The 19,781-nt window shown below is 39.9% G+C and overlaps 1 protein-coding gene and 1 non-coding gene across 8 annotated transcripts in view; one reads left to right on the plus strand and one right to left on the minus strand.

Moving 5' to 3' along the window:
• Nucleotides 1-285: 285 nt before the first annotated feature.
• Trnam-cau lies at nt 286-357 on the plus strand. Its single transcript has one exon. It is a non-coding gene; the product is annotated as a tRNA-Met (tRNA).
• A 3,205-nt stretch (nt 358-3,562) lies between these two features.
• Nucleotides 3,563-19,781, minus strand: part of LOC118414056 (ras association domain-containing protein 8-like) — a 30,577-nt gene continuing 14,358 nt past the window's right edge. For 2 of the 7 annotated variants that reach the window (XM_035817812.1, XM_035817810.1), the window contains 3 exons: nt 7,987-9,308; nt 7,681-7,737; nt 3,563-6,820 (listed from right to left, as the gene is read on the minus strand). In XM_035817812.1, the coding sequence (XP_035673705.1) occupies nt 6,705-6,820; nt 7,681-7,737; nt 7,987-9,091 (1,278 nt within the window). In that variant the 5' untranslated portion in view covers nt 9,092-9,308 and the 3' untranslated portion in view covers nt 3,563-6,704. Of the gene's footprint in view, nt 6,821-7,680; nt 7,738-7,986; nt 9,309-11,070; nt 11,089-12,569; nt 12,588-16,101; nt 16,120-19,781 lie in introns of those variants that run through there. The other 5 variants (XM_035817811.1, XM_035817814.1, XM_035817813.1 and 2 more) reach the window with 5 other exon arrangements.

The following is a 19,781-nucleotide window of genomic DNA, read 5'->3' on the forward strand; positions in this document are numbered from 1 at the left end:
GTTCATGATACAAATTCGCAATTCCGGATAAGGAAGAAACCGTTTCAATACTACCTCGCGAGGTGGTTCCGAACAAACCGTTTCCTATCGCTTCAGATCCGTTTCGGACCGTCCATGATGACAAAACTTATCCGTTTCAGCTGGCCTAACCGATAGTAACCGATAGAACCGTTTCATTTTTTGTATCATGAACGGGGCCTAAAAGTAACAATACTGATACCGTCGATTATAATTTAATGCTTTAATACGTTTGGACAGTAATGGTGGTGTGTCCTGTCACAAGCTAGCAGCGTGGCGCAGTGGAAGCGTGCTGGGCCCATAACCCAGAGGTCGGTGGATCGAAACCACCCGCTGCTACACAGGACATGCTACTGTTTCATTCGACCTTTGTCATACTTCATGAGAAATGCAAATGTACTGTAAACTTTAATTCTATTTCAATCGCAACAATATTAATACGACACGCATGGGGCACCATGCAAAATCACGCACCACACAACATATTTTATAATCTACTCAAGGAGCCTTGTTTGTTTTATTGTTCATTGACTCCTTTAGTTGTTGACATATCAATGCAACAACTACTCTTCCAGGAGTAATACACATAATACTTGGACACATACAGTTTGTTACATACACAACATATAACATGTCAATAAAAAATCATCAAACAAACGCATGTGCTTTGCTCCACTATACTATGATCCTATAGTTAGAAATCGCACAGTCCCTCGAAATAGAAAGAGGGTGGTATAAGAGTGTGCGAAAGAATTTGTAGAAATGATAATTATCCTTATTATAAAAGCAATTTCAATACGAAAACAAAACATGGCGATCAAGGATGCTGGCAGGATTAGGACATATCCATGCGTACAGAACGCACTCAATGTGTATCCCCCATAGCAGGCTCTCTGTGGCCTTTTGGGATCATAATACACTTTTGCTCCAAGAGGCCGGTAATCAGAAAAGGCCAGCAATCAGCGACCGAGTACAAATAGAAATGGCCAGCAAAAGTGTATTATGAGCCCCCCCCCCCAAAAAAAAAAATCCCAGAGAGCCTGCTATGGAGGCTACCCAATGTGGCCCGTATATCCATTCGACACTTGTGGTGTTGGTGCGCTTCTATCTATGTCAGAACATGACGTGCCTGTCAATCTCAGCCCTCTGACGCAAATACCGACGCTATGTCACTGGTGACGTCATTGGCTATCAGGTCAGTCAAAATATTCATGTTGAACAATTTCCTTGTCTACTTAACTGTTACGTTGATAAACTGGTGGAGTATGATCCAAAGTCAAGTATATCTGTATGTCATAATGGTTCGTCACGTCATAAATTGAGCTATTCTGAATACCATCCATAATAGTGACCGCTGGCTCAATTAGCAAGGGAAAGTACTGAGCCAGTGGTCACTACAGAGGATGGTACTCAGGCTAAAATTGAGCCCGACTAATGGACCTAAAAAATTGATATAAAGATATGAAGGATGAAAATCGTTTCTCAGATTAGGGAACATACTCTTACTATTAGATACGTCTAATCTTATATGCAATGAATATACTGAGTAAACATGCAGATCAGCCTCAAAAAATATATGAATTTGCAGTATGTATCTCTGTTGTTCGTAGGAGGGTCATACGACTCATACCCATATGCTGTTATCGATATAATTTTGTATGCATGTGACATGTCATGATATTACATCCTTAAAATTGCACAAGTCAAGTTTGTCTTTTATTCTGCCTTTGGGCTTTCCCCTTATAGCTAACCTTTACGTATACACCAAACGTTCTCAGTAGAAAGAAACCCATAAGCAGCGTGACAAAACCAATTGCAACCACAGAGATTCGCTGTTGCTGAAATGAGCACCAACCGGATGTGCTAATGCCGTATTTAAAACAGAACAACGTACGTCACGATTGCAATGACGAAGTGGCGGCGCTAGGTGCGCAGCATACTAGTACTTGGCCTATTTTCAGGGACAGTGCAGTGGCGGATACCCGTGGAGAAGGCGAACCATGCCCCCAAGGACGCAGGTTGCGTAACTATCAATTGTGCATAGATTTAGACGGAGAAGCGGACCGGTATCCATGTAAAGAACATCAGAGACGAATCGCCACCAACACATTCCGACTGGGAATGAACAAAATTAATGTGTTTGAAGTTGACAACGGTCCTTCTGTCTATTCCACAAGCAGAGGTTACGGTCGGGTATAGTACGTAGTGGTCGCGAGTTCTTAAGGCTGCTATGGGTAATGGAGGAAGGCAGCTATATAAAGAAATCGCTGTATCGGGACAGTATCCCCTCGACTGCACCTCTGCTTGGAGAATACCTTCTCTCGAGGCCTGGCGGAGAATCCAAAAGCTACAAATGTACTCAGACGTCTCGAATGCAGACCTACACACATGGCAATATTTCTACATACTATACAGCATTTTTTTCTCTTTTCATTTTGCTTTATGTAATTTTATTGCGCATATAGTTCGGCATCTCAAGGTAAAATATTTGCCCGAACCACCGCGAATAATGGGGCGGACTGCAGTGCCTATTTTGAGAAATTACACACACACACACACACACACACACACACACACACACACACAAACAAACACACCCGCTCATGCAGGTTTTCAATCTGCATCTCTGAATGCAAACATCTTGGTCCGAAGTTATTAATTCCTGTTGAAATTAAAACATTAAGAGATTTAGTGCACCTACTTTTTTAAAAACGTTTTTTTAATGTTTGTTTTACATCTCTCCGTGGTATGAGCAAGGCGCTTTTCTGTATATTAAAAAGCTCCTTGATATGAGCGAGTGCTGATGACTTATTCAGTGAACCCTGGACTGGGAACCCAACAGCTTGTACGATCTGCAAACCCCGCTGCGGCTATCTATATGCGTTTTGGATCACTTCCAAGGATGCTGCGTGGCACATTAAACAGTGCCAACCTGAAGGTTTCCCCATATATATTTGTAGTATTGACCTTTCCGGTGGTGCCGGGAAGTGTCCCGGAATTTAGGTGAAGGTGCGTTGCACACTACAATGCAATCCTCATCCCACACACGCTGCGATGCAGAATACCCACATTACGATACCACCTAGCGTCAGAACAACGCACAGCACGCTTTTAGTAAGTTTCCTTACACTTACAGTGGCCTTTGGCTAATCTACAAGATTCCTCAGGTCGCATAAGACAGTAATATAAGCTGGGGAAGGAGTTTAGCCGGCAGAGGAGTAAAATTGGCCACACCTAATAAAAAAAGATCAAAACATAGTTTCATTTTTGTACTAAATTGCTGTGTTTTTGCTATGAAATAAATAATATCAGGGGTAATAAATTTGCTGACATCATCCATGTGGTAAACCATCATCATCTACAGTTATTTCACGATTCATTAAAAAATAATGAGAAAACAATGTGAAGTCAAAATTGCCAATTTAGCCATTGAGGAAACCTTAAAAGCACAACAAAAAATATTAGTAGAAATCTGAGTTCACAAAAACAAAAAAACATAGAGTATAGATCTAGAGACAAATATAAAATATCCAAGAGAAACCCATAAGGAGTATTTGATGTTTTTATTGCAAGACAGCATGGTGGTGATGTGATATGTATGACTGGGCTACATATTTGGCACGTCAAGAATTGTAAGTACATTTCCCACCTATCTTCAGTTTATAACATGTCCTGTAGAATCTAATTGTCACCATTGTCACAACATGTTTTACAATGAATAATGTCTGATTTCAAACTTTACAGTAAAGTAAGATAAAGCAAATATCTGAGCAATAGTGATGGTTAAGTACAGGAAATACATGTAGCTATATAATTTACATTCCACATTAGAAATACAAGTCCATGTCAGTAAAATGTACATGTGCATCAGTCTAAACTTTAAAACACAAAGGAGATTCTGTGCCTGTTGGTAACATAGTGTTTGTAAGTGTGGGATTAAGTACTGGTTAAAGTAAGATATGAATCTTTAGATACACGTGATGCATCATTATCCAGTTTTGTGGTTAGCCTTCAAACATTAGGAGCATATGCAACTGCACCTTGAAAATGTAATCAACATCTGTAGACTGTAGCACAGGTGTCAACATGAGACTATTTAGGCCTCCCTGACTTGAGTTTATGGATGACATCTGCAGGCTCCACGCAAGTCCGGAACTTGTTGACTGATATACATATTGCTACAAAAGGTCAGCATGTCCTGGCTTACGTAAAACTTGTTGCAAACTAGTATTACTGCAAAACAATAATTTGGTCAAACCCTTGGACAAACTGCCCTTTTGAGTATTATTGTCAGTCATATATCATCCAGTCCTTTGTGTCATATACCAGGTCTTCTAACAGCAAACTTCTTTGATCATTCTTGTCAACATATCAAAATCAATTACTTCAGCTGAGTCTGCTAAGATGAACAAAACAACCTACATGTTTCTTTTGATACCATGTTCTGTGGTCCAATTTATAATACCAGCATTGTAATCCTGTGGTTGAGAAGCATTTTTTTTTCTCTCTCTCATTAGTTTTGGGGTCTCCAGAGGATGTCATCCATGAAATCAAGTCAGTGTGGCCTTTCCATGTAACACTGTATTAGCAAAAGTTGAATTTCAGCACTTGGTATTTTGACTACACCATGCACATGCATCAATGGTAGTTGGAAATCTATGGAATGAAACAAGTTCGAGAAGGTGAAGTTAAATGCATACGTTTTTAAATATGTGTGTATGTATCATACATATCTTTTTTATCATTGTAAGCATTTCCAAAACTAGACAATGGATACGTGGTTGAGATTAAATGTTGCAGTCATTAATACAAGACAATATATGGAGCGAGAAAGTTAAAGGGAAGAAAACAATGCTGTCAATATTACAATTTCAGTACCAGGTGAGGTGATGTACCTGACTAAGTGTATTCTGTATTATTGTCTCTAGTATCACATCATACGTTATACAGGGCAGACCATGTCTCATTTTCATCCAAACCTGTTCACAAATTCTCTAAATGAGAAATACATGTACCAAGCTTGTCCACAGTCTTGGTCTGTCATGGAAACTGGTCAATATCCAAACTCCATCTACTGTACACAAGGTTCTGCACTATATGGGCAACAGTGACATACTCCTTTGTCGCATGCATAGCTAATAAAAAAATTACATTTGCTTCATGGGTAAGGATGCTTTTTTTACTTTCCATGTAACTTTGACTACGATACCACTACAAATAAGAGAAAAAGTCAAAAGATGAGCTGATGAGAGTCAAAGCTACACATGCTTGGTATTGTAATGTATTTATCCCTTCAGTTATCATGGTCTGGTCCAAATGTTAGCTACATTGTACATACATGTCTGCATTCACGTGTCACTCTCCTGCAGTGACTATCAAAGTATCATGTAATTATAAAACAGAAGCTGTAACACATTAGTTAAATGATGAATATCTACCAGTCAAAGTTATTTGTCTCTTGCACTCTCATGACTTACTTGACATGCAATTTAACGAGCTGTTGGCCCCTATGTCATTCATGGTACAACAACCACCCAACAAACACTGTACAAATTTTCTGTACAAAAATTACAGGCATATAACACAGCGTATTGACATGACATGATTACAAATGTACAAAGGTTACAAAGTATTTGATACATAAATTATAATACCCTAGTACAAAGTATTTGATACATAAATTATAATAATAACCATGCAGTATCAGCAATTGTGCTTGATACAGCGACTTAATAAAGTACAAAACATACAAAATTGACTTTACTTAAGTACAAGGATTTTAACAGAAATAGAAGTGCATATAAAGGCATTGTAAACCTTCCTAAGTATGTGACTTTGTGAAACAAAATATCTCTCACCGAGGTTCCTGTTGTCATTATTCCCCTGTGGAACTAACCTCAGATAATCTGCTTAAAAGAAAAAATTTGTAGGAAACCAAATATAATATCAAAATGAAATTTGTTATATGTTGATCATTCAGGAGAGCCTCTGACTGAATTTACTTATTCCTGGAAGAAAAATAATTAATAAAGAAGAGGTAAATGCACATACATATACAATAGCTTTCATCCATATATCCATGATAAAAGGCCAAGGACTGAGACTGTGAATGAGTGTAGATATAAATGTAATAAGAAATGTAAAACTTTCTTAAACATTAACAGCTCTTTTCATTCATATAAATCATCTTAACCAGCACTCCCACCCTTCAGAAGGTAGCAAAATGCGTAAGTTGGCAACTAGTACATGGATATTGGAAAATGTGGACATATTCAATTTTTATTCTATCAATGCATTGCAGTCATCAATCATGATCTATACTCTGCTTGACATTTAAGACTAAAGCAGACCCTGGACTAAACAAGTCTTAGACAGTCATTATTGTATATGTAGTGTAGTTCACATGTACATCACTAGAGGGCAGTACATCTCAGTACAGCACGTACCGGGTACCTCCGGGCTCAGTGACAGAGACTACATGAAGTGAACTGGAGTTTAGTACACTAATTGCAGCACATCATGGTTGCACAACAGCAGGTATGATTTTCATATTAAGCATCATTTAAACATGATTGGATGATCAGGTGCTTTGACCTACTCCAGAGGTACAACATGTGAACTTGGACCCTGTTCCCTACCGGGGGATAACACGATGTGTGAATGCCGATCTAAGCTGAGCCCTCCTCCTACACCCATATCCCCTCTGGGTTTCTTGTGGTGGGAACAGCAGACTGGAGTTCTCGTGGGTTCAGGATCTTCCTGGCACTGTTGGGCCGCGATGTCACAAGGACTGTCTTTGTGTCTGAAGAAAACAGAAAGATAGCATATGTACAAGGATTAGGTAGGACAATATAGAAATGTTATCTAATTACGACTTAGAGTTAGATGAAATAATCAGCGGACAAGAAGATGTGCATACTGTCGTTTAAAGGTATAGTCCGGGTGACAGCACACAATACATGTACTCTGAAATGCGGCAATGATTTTTAGTATAAATTTGTTCATATTCTCTCATTCATAATAACTGCTGGGTAGGATAGGACTTATGTTGAGACAAATCACCACATGTCCGATGCTAGTCAGTTATGCCAGGAAGTACAGTGTTCTCACACAATTTATTATGACAAACCTTAAGGTACATGTACTACAACACAGCACCTATTTCTTTCATAACTTGCAAGCTGTTTCACAAACTTTGTGACAGTGGATGTAAATGGGGGTGTAAACAATGATAGGGAATTCCAAACAAAAAGTCAAAATCATAGGGCTAGCAGAATGTAGGGTTTATGTCTTTTAACTGGGAGAAAGAAGAAAAACACTGTTCAGCAAGATGCAAAATTGACGGAAGCAGAGGGTGGAGGAATGCAGTCACCAGCTATATACCCCATTGTTATATCTGCCATGCCAAAAGATAAATAACTTTTAAAAGTATGGCTGTCAAATCAAGTCATTCCTTCCACAGTCATATGCACACAGCAAAGTACACATTCATATGCAGTTCTGAATAAGCCATGAGACTTCTCTTCTGACTTTGGCAGTTGCAATATCATCAACTCAAATGTTAGAAGACACAGGGACAAATGTGTCTGGCAGTGTTACTTTTCCACAGCCCAGAAGAACATAGTTAGAATGATCCAGACAGTATACAAAGTTATGCCACACCCTGTGTCTTGGGGTCTTGTGTCGGTGTAGTTTTGTTTGGCACATCTACATCTGCTACTGCAACAAAGAGCAGAGAATCAAAGTCTACTGCAGGGTTAGCTCTACCACACAGAAATACTACTACTAGTAGTACATGTACAGTAGAATGACAAATATAAAGACAAATATAAGTGAACATAATACCAGTCACCCATATATTGCATTGCATTTCCACTTCATGATTCAGGTTGTTTCATGTGCCCCTTAAGCAACACATATCTGAATGGATGTGTAGAAGAAAAGAGAAGATTAAAAATTCCAACTTACTTGGTGGCGAGTCTCCATTAGTTGCTGTTGGTGGTACCTCCACTATGTACCCTGTAGTCTTCACAAAGTCCTGGAAGTTCACGTTCTTCAGTTCCTTCCCCAAAACTTCCAGGTTCTTGTTCTTTTGGTCTATCTCGTTTTCCACATCTTTGATTTGTTCCTCCACCTGGGAGAGCTCCTTGGAGTAGCGGTTGTGCTCTTCCAGTTGCTGGGCGATCTCCTTCTTCAAGTCCTGGATCTCTGCACTCAGCTGCTGCTCCTGCTCTTTGGCACTTTCGTTACTGATTTTTTGCTTCTCCTTTTCCTGGTCGATCTCCTGCATCAGCTTGTCCACCTTTGCTAAGAACTGCTGCAGCTGTTTCTCTGTGTCTGCAATCTGCGCCTGAACTCTGGTGATGTCTGTCTGCAGCCTGTCCCGTTCTGCTAGCTCCCTGGCTAGTTCCATTTCCACTATTTCCAGGGACTGCAGCTGCCTCTCGTACTCTTTACCGAGAGATTCAAGTCTGCCTAGCTCCTGGCTTTGGTTGCTGGACACTGTCTCCTCAATCAGCTCGTAGTCTCGAATTTCTGAATCTAGCTTTGTCAGCTGACACTTCTGAAAGTTTAACTTGTCCTGTTGGAAGCGCACGATCTTCATCAGATCATCATACGACCTGTCTGGGTGATGCGTCACTTTTTCTTGAAACTCTTTTGCCTCAAAGTCAGCTTTGGCACTTACCTGTGAGTTCAATGATTTTCTCAAAGGCTCCTTTCTTTGGTTGGCAAATCCCTCTTTAGATACAGCCTTCGGAGGAAGGCTCTGTCGTAAGAACGTTCTTTCTGGCGGGGCGGGTTTCGCCGATGAGGGACGCTTCTTTGTGCTTCCTGATTTACGCAGAAAGTAAGTGACGTCATTTGCATACTGGCCCCACTTTGCAACATTTTTGAAAGGTGCCTCCGTGGGTGGGACAAGGCGTTCCATGTCCCGCCATTTTTCCACCAAAGTGAAACGCCCAGTTTTCCCCGTGGCCTGAGCGAGCGCAATGACGATTTCCTGGCAGGTGGTTTTCTCTGTCACGCCACACACCACACGCTGGATACCCTCAACCCACACCTTCATCTCCATCTTGCTGTTTTCTATTTACAAACAGTTGCACAGAATTCAAGGTGCAATTCTACAGAATTCACTCAACAGTGCATACTGCTCCATCTAGAATTCTTCAGAGAAGGAACTCTGGGAAGTCACATGTTGGCTAGAATGGTCCTGTAGACATGGTAGATGAGTACTCAACAGTTGATGGTGTTGGTATTATTCACAGGAACAGAATTCCTCATCAGGTCATCTGGAAAATAACAGCAAAAATTAGTCTTTTGATTCCAATACTATATATGATGATCCTTCTATAGCAATGTAATAAGAAAAAAAATGAGTCATCAAACTGGAAACCATGTTTGCCTCCATTCTTTGATGCTGAAATCTGTTGCACAAATAATTTGATTGTAATTTGCATGACTTGCAAAAAGAGCATTGCATTTTTTGCAGTACCACATTCATCTGAAAGGTGGCTCTTCTGCCACAGCTTCATACATTGTTACTGTTAGCACTGTCCAAAATACAGAATTCAACCACACATTTACACCCCACTGTTAGTGTCACATAGCAAAGACCATTCCTAGTCCTTCAGGTTCTTGTATAAGCAGCTGGAAGGTCAAAGCCTATTGGAATTCCTTCTATCCTTTCTAATGGTCAACATTCCCATATTTAAACAAGTCCACATTTTTAACAGCCAGCAAAGAGTCCATAGGCATCCAGTGGGAATCCTGGAATTCTGAACCTGTCAACGCCTAGTGGTCACACAGAAAGATATCTGGTATGATACAGTCATTTCTGAAGAATCTTCTAAATTAACAGATGCATCAATTTTAATTAATTTTAGCTGAATCTGGATGCTGGTATGAACTTTGACTGATGGAACCTAAACCTACAGTTGGGAAAGTTTTTAAATTTTCACTGGCCCTATTGGGCATGTACATGGTCAATTTCACTTGCCCAAACGAACTTTTCACTGGCCTGAAATTAGAATAATATGTGCATATTTCTATGCATTTTTACCTGCAAAAAGGATATTCTTTATCTACTATTTCATTTAAAAAATCACTTCAATTCAAAGTATGTAAAAATGCTAGAGACTGTGCAGGCTGTTGGTATAGTAGACTTGCCTGGATCAGGCAAGTACAGGAACGACACGCACTTGCAAGATTAGCACCCTCATTTGTGCCCCTTAATTGGAAAATGGACAATGGACTTGTCCACCCTAGTCTGTAAACCTTCTTTGCAGTTTACGCTATAATCTTCCAAACCCTTTCCATATACCCTCCTAAAAGGAAGCTCTGTTAGAGCATCTGTCAACACCATACCTATACCTTGTGGGTTTGTCCTAGATCTTTTGGAGTTGGTATAGATGTGTATCTACTGTGTTATCTATACATGTAAACCACAGATGACACAGGGGAAATAGCAACCTATTAGTGAAAGAGATATGACTGAGACAGCTGAAGGAATAAGGATTGCAATGTCAACCATAAAAATGAAAAGTCTGTGTCATACTTATATTAATGTGTATCTAAAATAGCTTTATCACTATCAGTTTATGTAATACAACTACTGAAAGGACTATGAATCTGGTAAAGAATACCGCAAAAGAAAACATTTTCTCTCTTAATTGACAGCTACCTGAGTTAAAAACAACACATTAAAAGATTTTGACTATTGTACCGTAAAATTCTACAGCAAATTTAGCCCAACATTCCACACAAAATACAATGGCTGGCATGAATGAACTGTAGCATTTGAAAGCATTGTTGGGAAAATTTAGTGTCAACTCATCTCTAATGCGAAGAACAAACAAACAAGCAAACAAGGACATAAAAAAATCTGAGCCAGACAGAATGATAGATTTGTTACAAAAGTGAAAAATATTGTTCATATCATAAAGAAAACATCCTGACCTCCAGCAAAGCATAGGAAACATGGATGTCTGGTCAGTCGGATGATCCAAGATTTCACAGAGACAAAACACTACCTCAGTACCTGAATGTACAGACCTGTTCATTTTGAATGGAACACCATACAATGCAGATAATCATGAGTAGCAAAACTCCCTGGATGTTACTTGTTTCTGCCTGGTTCTCAACAGCTATGGATATAAAAATGATGGAGAATTCTACTTTACATAGATGCTGTCAGTGGGGAGGGCTCCATACCCCTGTGTAAACATGTGGAACCTGCCATCTCCCTTTCACTACTACCTAATTATAGAACAAATAAACAAGAACACCACATGTTTGTCTACTGCTCATCAGTTAATGTCCAGCCACCTCTAGAGCTGGGGAAATTAATGACCTACTTCTGCAATGGCTTACAATATGCTGGGACTAGTGTGCAGGGGAAACAAAACTTTTCTAAATTTTATAGACTGCTTCTATTTTATTCTATATGTATGGTACATTTCCTTTATAAATACAAATTTCCAATTAGCAGATCAAGACCAATTTTCACATACTGTACTTAACCACATCCAATGAAATGTCTGTATAAACCAATAGTGGAAAAGTCAAGTTCTGAGGACATGTAGTGATATGATTCGTCATCATATCATTAATTATCCATATTCAAACTAAGTTGCCAACCAGATCACATGTTCGCACTTTGTCTTTAATCATCCTTTGAATGTTTATGTTGCTTTTTCAAATTGAAATTCTACATCTCAGCTAGATATAGATTTACTGGATAGCTATGTATCTGTTACACCACATAGACAGTGCCCTCACCCATATACATATTTATTTCATTAGTACAGATGGTTTTCTTGTCCAAAAAAATGCTGTGGTACAATGTATAATATGGAAGCCTTTTGACCTGTGATGACTTAATTTAAGGTGAAGGTACTGTAAATGTCAGGATGTTGATTTGGCCCTTAACAAACAAACTTAGCCCAGACCAACTCTGCCCAACACTCTGTTGAACCGGGGCTAATGGCCTTACCCTAACCCTGGCAAGGTGACCAGGGTGTTGGGTTGAGTTGATCGAGGTGTTAGGCCATAGTTTACTGTGCCGGGTAGGTATGGTAGGTAAAGGGTGGAATCTTCCTGATCCCAGGTTGTCATCTCTCCCCATGATGGCTGTGGTGGACTGGGAGATTAACGAGCCAACCTGTTTACAACACAGTCTTCTGCACATCAATCCCTGTTTATAATTCTTGGACAGATGACAGCTGAATTCCACATTGATGCACCCTGGGAACTGAAGGCATTTGGGGGGCACTGCCCTAGAAATCAGGGGGAAGACTGATTTAATACTGGGAACCTTCTGGGTGGCTGGGTTTCAACAAGTATCCATCACTGCAAGCAATAACATTAATACTTAAGTACCTACATCCTAACCTGAAAAGCACATTCATACATGTACCACTGCCTGATACACTTATCAAATCTTTGAGCATGCATGAATAGCTATCAACCAGAAAATAGTATGTGTACTGGTTGTACATGTATGGTTCAAGTTCAACCATGCTTTTGTCTTGGTGAAAACAGTGGTCACTTACGTTTGACATCGAATATTGGACAGGGGTCATACCAGAGGTCACAAGAGTCCATCCCTTCCAGATGTGAGGGAGGATAATGGTGTCTGACATCTAATAATAAACATGTGGGGTGTCCACATTTGGGATGCTAAATATCTGGGGTAACTGGGGAGGACAGGCTACTTCCCTCCCCCTAACCAAGATCTGATGGGTGTGATTACCATACCAGATAACCACAGTGCTACTGTATCACTGTATCCACACCAGCTGGCCTGACCTCCAGTACTGCACCCACCCACTTGTTCACAAACCTGGCATGGGCAACTCTACCCCTCCTGGTGTCCCTGCAGATTACCTTCAAGGCACCAGCATTGGGCATACATTTGAAGGATTGGATAGAGCAGTGATCAGCTAGGAATGATGGCAAAGTCCTTAGATCTTTAAGCGACTGAAAATGGCTTCCTAAAAAATATCATCAATACAGCTTCAGATGCAACAGTGTATCTAGTGTAACTAAGGAAAACAACAATTAGCTTTTGATGATACATGCAAATCAATGCCTTGGTAATACAACTTCATGACAGTTACTTTGGCATTTGAGTGTTGAAAATTCACATACATTTCACCTACTACAGGGTAGTATAATTTGCCAAGAATAAAGGGGCATCCAGAATTGAGCAGTTTCTTCTAAAAACTTTGGCTATGTGTGCTATTCTTGGCTGACATCCACTTCCCATGAAATGCCATGACTTTGTAGTTAGCCATTATCTACTGATCCTTGAGTGTCGCACAAGAATTACCGTGCCTTCATAATCTTATCAGTTGCGATGATGAACTTCCTTCCACTTTGGAACTGTCGGGTACAAAACAACTAGTCTGTCACACTGCCAGAAAACCCATCTCCTACAGAGATAACCCACTTTATTTCCAGTCATGCCTTCTGACATTGGACCAGGAATTGAAATGTGAAATGTACATGTAGCCCTGCCAGGGCAAAGCATCACTTACATCTTTGCTGGCCTTGTCCATAATAATCTTGACTAACACTAAGCTACATCAACAAAATCAGAATCTTGATTCTTGAGAAGACAGCAAGCCAAATTTTTGTGATTGATACTGTGTGAGGTCAAGTCCAACAGAGCCCTGGTTAATGCCACGGCTCAGCTCATTTTACTTCTAACCAGAACTGTGATAACATGGGGCAGCATATCTTGGCAGCATGTTTGCTGAGGAAGATAGGATACAATTAGGAAGGAGGACTTCAAATTTCTCAGAAACAGGCAGGATGGTTATAGACCTGGAAATCCATCTCAGGGGCACACTGGTGATGTACAGTGTATAACTATAATATAAGTAATTAAAACACCTCATCATAAATAAATCATCAGAAAACTAGCAATATTGGAACTAACACAGTTACAAAGGTCTGTTCATGTCTTTTGTCTCAGTAAATGTAATACCTGTTAGTGTTACAGTAAATAGGGTTTAAAAAAGAAGGTCCCTTTCACACTAAGTTACATTACAGCCTGTACCTGTTCAATACAATGTGTCACTGTTCACCCTTCCTATTACTTGGCTCCATCTCTCATGCACTGATAGATGCACTCACCTACACATGTAGTGCTGACCTGTTGAGTCACACCAACCTACATATACTGATGAGCTGCAGGTCAGAACTGACAACATACAAACTGCAAGGCAAGCATCTCTACAAAACATTCCCACGACTGGTGTCTCCTCATACCAGTATTGGCACGGGAACTGCATTCTATCACTGTTGAATGTCTTACCATGTGGTGAGTCCAGCTTATCCCTCCTGTTCTTTCCCATGCAAACACAGACTAATTCTGAAAAATTCATCATTGCTACCATGGAAACAGGGCCTGTTCCCTTCCCACAAGGCTTGTGGCATTACATTCCTGGCAAGATTCTGTGATGGAAAATTAATGTTTCAGGAGGATGATTAAAAGATGGCTTCAGTCTAGGATTTGGACTTGTAACATAATTATGTCTACTTCCTGCCATCAAGAGCCCTGATCTACAGCAAAGTACTATTATCTTTTATGATTTTCTTTCACCTTTTAAATTTCACTTTCATTTTGAACTCCTGTTTGCCAAAGTAATCAATACTTACTAGTACTTATGTGCTATTCATTCTTTTCTTCCATAGACTTGTAGATTTCTGGTTAACATTTGGAGGATGTAGCTATTGCACATGCACACTTCTTCAGTATCACACTACATCATATCACATAAAGGGAAAACCCTGTTGGTGTTGCTGATAGTAAAACAGTTTAGAATGCTTCATTAGCATCTGCTCCCAAATTAGTTAATAGCACATAGCTGTCACACGTTAACGATGTGTTAATTGGATAGGAGGGACTCACAAATAGCTGTGAAATAAACAATTAGGAATAAGGTTACAGCAAGGAAGTTTAAATAGATTTTAACCTCCTTGGTTACAGGCAGAGAGGTACATTTACACATTACACACAGCTTTATCAACCAAAAATGTTGGGTGGCCAGTCACAAATGTTGTCGTTTTTGTATGGCTTACCATACAGAACTGAATTATGCATTTCACTCTTTTTGAAGGCAAAGGTATTGTTTACATGTAATGTATATCAATGCTGATGAAAACTGGGTATCAACAAATTCAGTCTAGGCAAGGAGCTTTTAAAGTTTTATCAGATAAAAGCTCCTTGGTCTAGGCAATGGTTAATTCTCACGGAAGAAGAAATTAATGCATTCTGTTCTGTTATCCTCCCAACCCCCAACAAAATATTGAATGGAGAGATGCTAGTATACAAAACAACACAGTGCCCAGCTACATGTTGTGCATTTCCAGTTAGCAGCCCGGGGGCATTCCTGTCAGAGACTGCAAACAGAACACCTGACTGCACAGGCATGACTAAGATATGAGGATAAAACAAACTGTATACATCTTATTGTTGCATCTGTTGACATGTCTACAAACAGACTTGAACTTCTGTTCTGTTGACTCTACTCCTGTGTAAGTGTAACTAATGGGTAGGGAGGTCTACACTGTGGGAGAGAAGTCAAAGATACAGATGTTTGTGGAGGGTACAAAGTCACCACTTGTGAAGCTCACATGCACCATTGAACACATTCCATGCATTCAACCACAGGAGATGCTTGAATTTTGGTACACAGAGTCAAGCTGATGCTTCAAGTGATTTTCCGACAAACCAAAGCCTTCAAACAAATTCTGCAAAAACAGTGTATACTGTGTTTTCGCAATTTCAATCCCATTCTAAATGAAGGATACGTGTGGCAAACATCATACACTGCAAGTTTCTCATGTACTGTTTAACATGCATTTCACTTTTCAGACATACTTCTGGAAAATTCCAATTGCCTTAAAATAGAAGGTAAGCTGTAGAATGAATAAGTTCCAAAACTACATCAAGCCTAGCTCCTCCTCTGAAGTCAAACAGTGGAAAAGAAGAAAGCAAACTACCTTCAGAACAACTGCCAATGTTGATTAGGTCTCTAATCGGCAAGAAAAGAAAATTTGCAGTCAGAAACTCACCTGTACACCGATGTATAAGATACACATGTGATAGACAGTAGACAGCACACCTGGCTACATGTATGGCTGCAGATTTTCTACCCGGGAAGACTCATTACAGACTCCAAGGACTTGTTCAGGCCATGCCCCTACCTTCTCTAGGCAGAGACGAGAAGTTCTATCTGAATGGGTTGGCTGTTTCCAGCTGGAGCCTGAGACACCCAGTTCTGACCATGAGCCAAGTCCTTGGCCATACAGATGTTTCTTGTGAGACTGACACCAAACAAACCCACACCACTCATGCCTTGTGGTCTGGGATTTGTAGGTGACCCCTGACCTTGAAACACAGAACAGAAACTTGTCATCTTGGCTTACATATATTTCATGGTTGCTAGACATAGGAAGTCATATATGTCAATACCAACTTTAAGGTCCAGCGGTTATTCCAAACATAATAACTGATTATTCATTGTGTAGAAAAACCTACCCCTCTATATCATAGATAAGTAAAGATGCCCTTTATTCTAAAACTGAGGCCATTTGCCACTGCTAAAGTGTTTGGCAAAGTACATTGGGATAGACCTGTATCTTGTGGTCAAGAGTGATACAAAGCCCAAATGTGGGAAAGAAGACTCAACAATCTCCTCTGAAAGACACAGTATACACTATACACACAGGATGATTCAATCGACTATAACCTACAGTATATAGCAACTTGATCATTGTATTGCACATGAAACAATTCTTGTCAAGGGATCACTTTAGAGCTAGCAGGTGTTCCTTTTGTGTCCAAACCTATTTATCAGCAGATAAAGTGGGCCAAGGCAAAGGAAGTACAAACATCATTAATTACAGGTAAATGTGTAATCCCTTACTATTCATGAGCAGCTCAGTAGCAAGGTTTTGTAAACAAAACAGAAAACAGCATCAGATCCTGTGTAGCTCTGGACATGTTGGAAATGGACTCTTGCAAACCAGTTTCTGAGGTGCACACAGACTTTTGCTTCCAAAAGTTACCCAGAAAGATTTCCAAAGAAAAGTCGCACCCTCAACAAAAGACCAAATATCAAAGAATCTAAAAGCATAGGGCACCAAAGTAAGGAAATCTAGAAAGACTTACCAGCGTTCCAAATGTGCAGACAGATGACTTGGATTTTTCTGAAATGCCCTGCTAATTGACAGCACCATGTATATCCAAGCTTCATTTCACAGCAAGTTTTTCTGCTAATGTAAGCTCTCTTGCCAATTGATTAGTGCCCAACTAGTCTTAAAATACTTGGCCTCTGATCCATTAAATGGGAGGCATGACTTCTGCCATATGGCTACCATATCACCAGGGATGCGCATTACACAAATGTACAACCACAGACAGAAGTATTGCATATGGGAACGAAAAACAAATCTTGGTCTTTGGCACCAGCTGGCTGCAGCTTTGTGTCAATACATTAGAGCAACTTCAGCAGTCATCATCCCTGATTACAACCATAGCATTAGCAGTTGTAATTGCAGGATTTATCATATTGACCCAGTAAGAAGAGCACACAGGAGGGGATTGGGGATTCACAATGGATTGCTCAGGCTAAGCTAAACTGGGGTATAACTTGAAATATCCACCTGCAGAAAATATCAATTTTAAAAGTATTCAAGATCGCAGAAAAAAATAGGAAAGAACTTGATATTTCATAAGCTGAAGAAAAAGGGTTGGTATAGTGAAACATATCACAGACAACAGAAAATAAATACTATTTGAGCTCTAGAAGTGGGAACGAAAGCTAGACATAAAATATTTACGTTTTACTATTTTTAGCCACAGAAGGTATCAACTTTTCAGCTAGCACAATAAATGTGGACCGACAAAGATGCTCTCTTCCATGAAGTAACATTTCATTTGCACTTCTTTTGTGTCAATGTTTGGAATATTCTTTCAGCATACCTGTTCCCTCTCTTTGTAGACAAAACACTGCAGTGCTGAAGTTGAATGCTGCAGTATGTGTAGCTCTTGAGGCAGGAGACATGTTCAAGTGCATGCTCCAACCTGCTGAAACACAGAACCCAGCACGCCCTCAAAACCACACTAATGTTAGTTTGACGGTACAGCAACAAGGAAAGACATGTGGCATCTTCATTCTTTTTGCCAGATTCTTGCAAACTCTCAAAGAGATTGGTAAAGTAAAAATTACCTTGGGTCTCCATTTCCTTGTTGGCAGACAAAAGCTCCAAGAACATTGTACTTAATAATCAAAGAGTGTGGTTTCCCTCATCAGAGTGTAAAAACTCTGTCCAGATTTTCCTCGTCCTTACACTTCGCTTACTTTCTCTCCTGTTCCTTGGTATGATCTAGCATGTACTAATCAAGGTACTGCATTAAGTTTAATAAGCGTGAAATGTCAATAATGAAACTGGTAAAAGAAATGAAAGCCAACCATCTGGAGCATTTCTTACATCTCCAAGTGGAGAAAATTCATTTGTCACTGTTTAAGGCAGCAAAAGTATTGCTGGGCATGCAGCCTGTGAGTGTGAGTGTTGTGATGACTGACACAAGACATGCCTCCCCTTCTACCACATTGTTGCTGAGTCACAGGTACAACAAGCTTTGATGTAAAGCTACATTGATACCATTAGGAAAAAAGGAATGGTGGATAACGTTAAACAGCCTCATTACTCATACTTGGGGTACCTACTGGCTGGCAAAATACACCAGATGATGATGATGATGATGATAACTACATAGATCTACATTGTGTTTGTATGGGTTGGCTTTATTTTGGTGGACCAGCTTGGAAACATTCTGTACATCCCTACAAAAACACAGAAGGGGTAATACTATACCACCTGTTTTAGCAGCTACTTGTAGGTGCTAATGATGAGGGACTACTACTTTAGTCACAGACCATACCTGAAAAAGACAGCATGCCTATAGAATTTGGGGGGGGGGGGGGGTACTTCTATACTTCTATTTTTTGGACTGGTGAGCGCCAAAGGCACAAGTTGAGAGCTGCAGGTGCAAGCTTTCTATGGATGTCCCAGAAAATTCTTATGCTTTTGAGAGGATTCGGAGTTTTCAAATCAATCAACATCTATCTTCACAATCGAGTATAGACTATAGTAACCCAAAGCATGTATCCTTGAGGCAGGTTTGGTGGTAAACCCTCAGTAGATTTTTTGTATAAAAAACTATAATTAAAATAGAGACAGTGTATGTGTCGAGAGAGAATTCATTCTTTTTGTTTGGGTAAATCTGACTCACTGACTCTGAGTATGTGGGTGTTCGTCTGAACCCTCTCCCTGCCTGCATTCTCTATATCACAGATGTTTGACCACCATGTAATAGGGAATTTCTGCTCAAATTGTCAACTTGGCCCCCTCCTCCTCCTTGCATACCTTCACTGACCCAAACCATTTTGGTCACAGTAGACATGTGCTTGTTCTTAAGGTATCTCGGTTGGCTAAATTGGCATTTTGACCTTCCACTGTTTTCTTATTAATGAATTAAGAACGAATGGAGCCGTAACGAATATTGATAGATGGGCATTAAAGAATTCTAAATCTGACTATTTGGGGCCAAATTGATGACGTCATTATTTTTGTTGGCTCTGATATTATTTTTTCCTATGACAAAATACAGCACTTTGGTACATACCACTGTAATGAAACTTCGTTTTTCGTTACATAATGATGAAAGCTACAAACTCACGGTTGCG

This window comes from Branchiostoma floridae, chromosome 4 (genome assembly GCF_000003815.2).
Source record: "Branchiostoma floridae strain S238N-H82 chromosome 4, Bfl_VNyyK, whole genome shotgun sequence".
NCBI lineage: Eukaryota > Metazoa > Chordata > Leptocardii > Amphioxiformes > Branchiostomatidae > Branchiostoma > Branchiostoma floridae.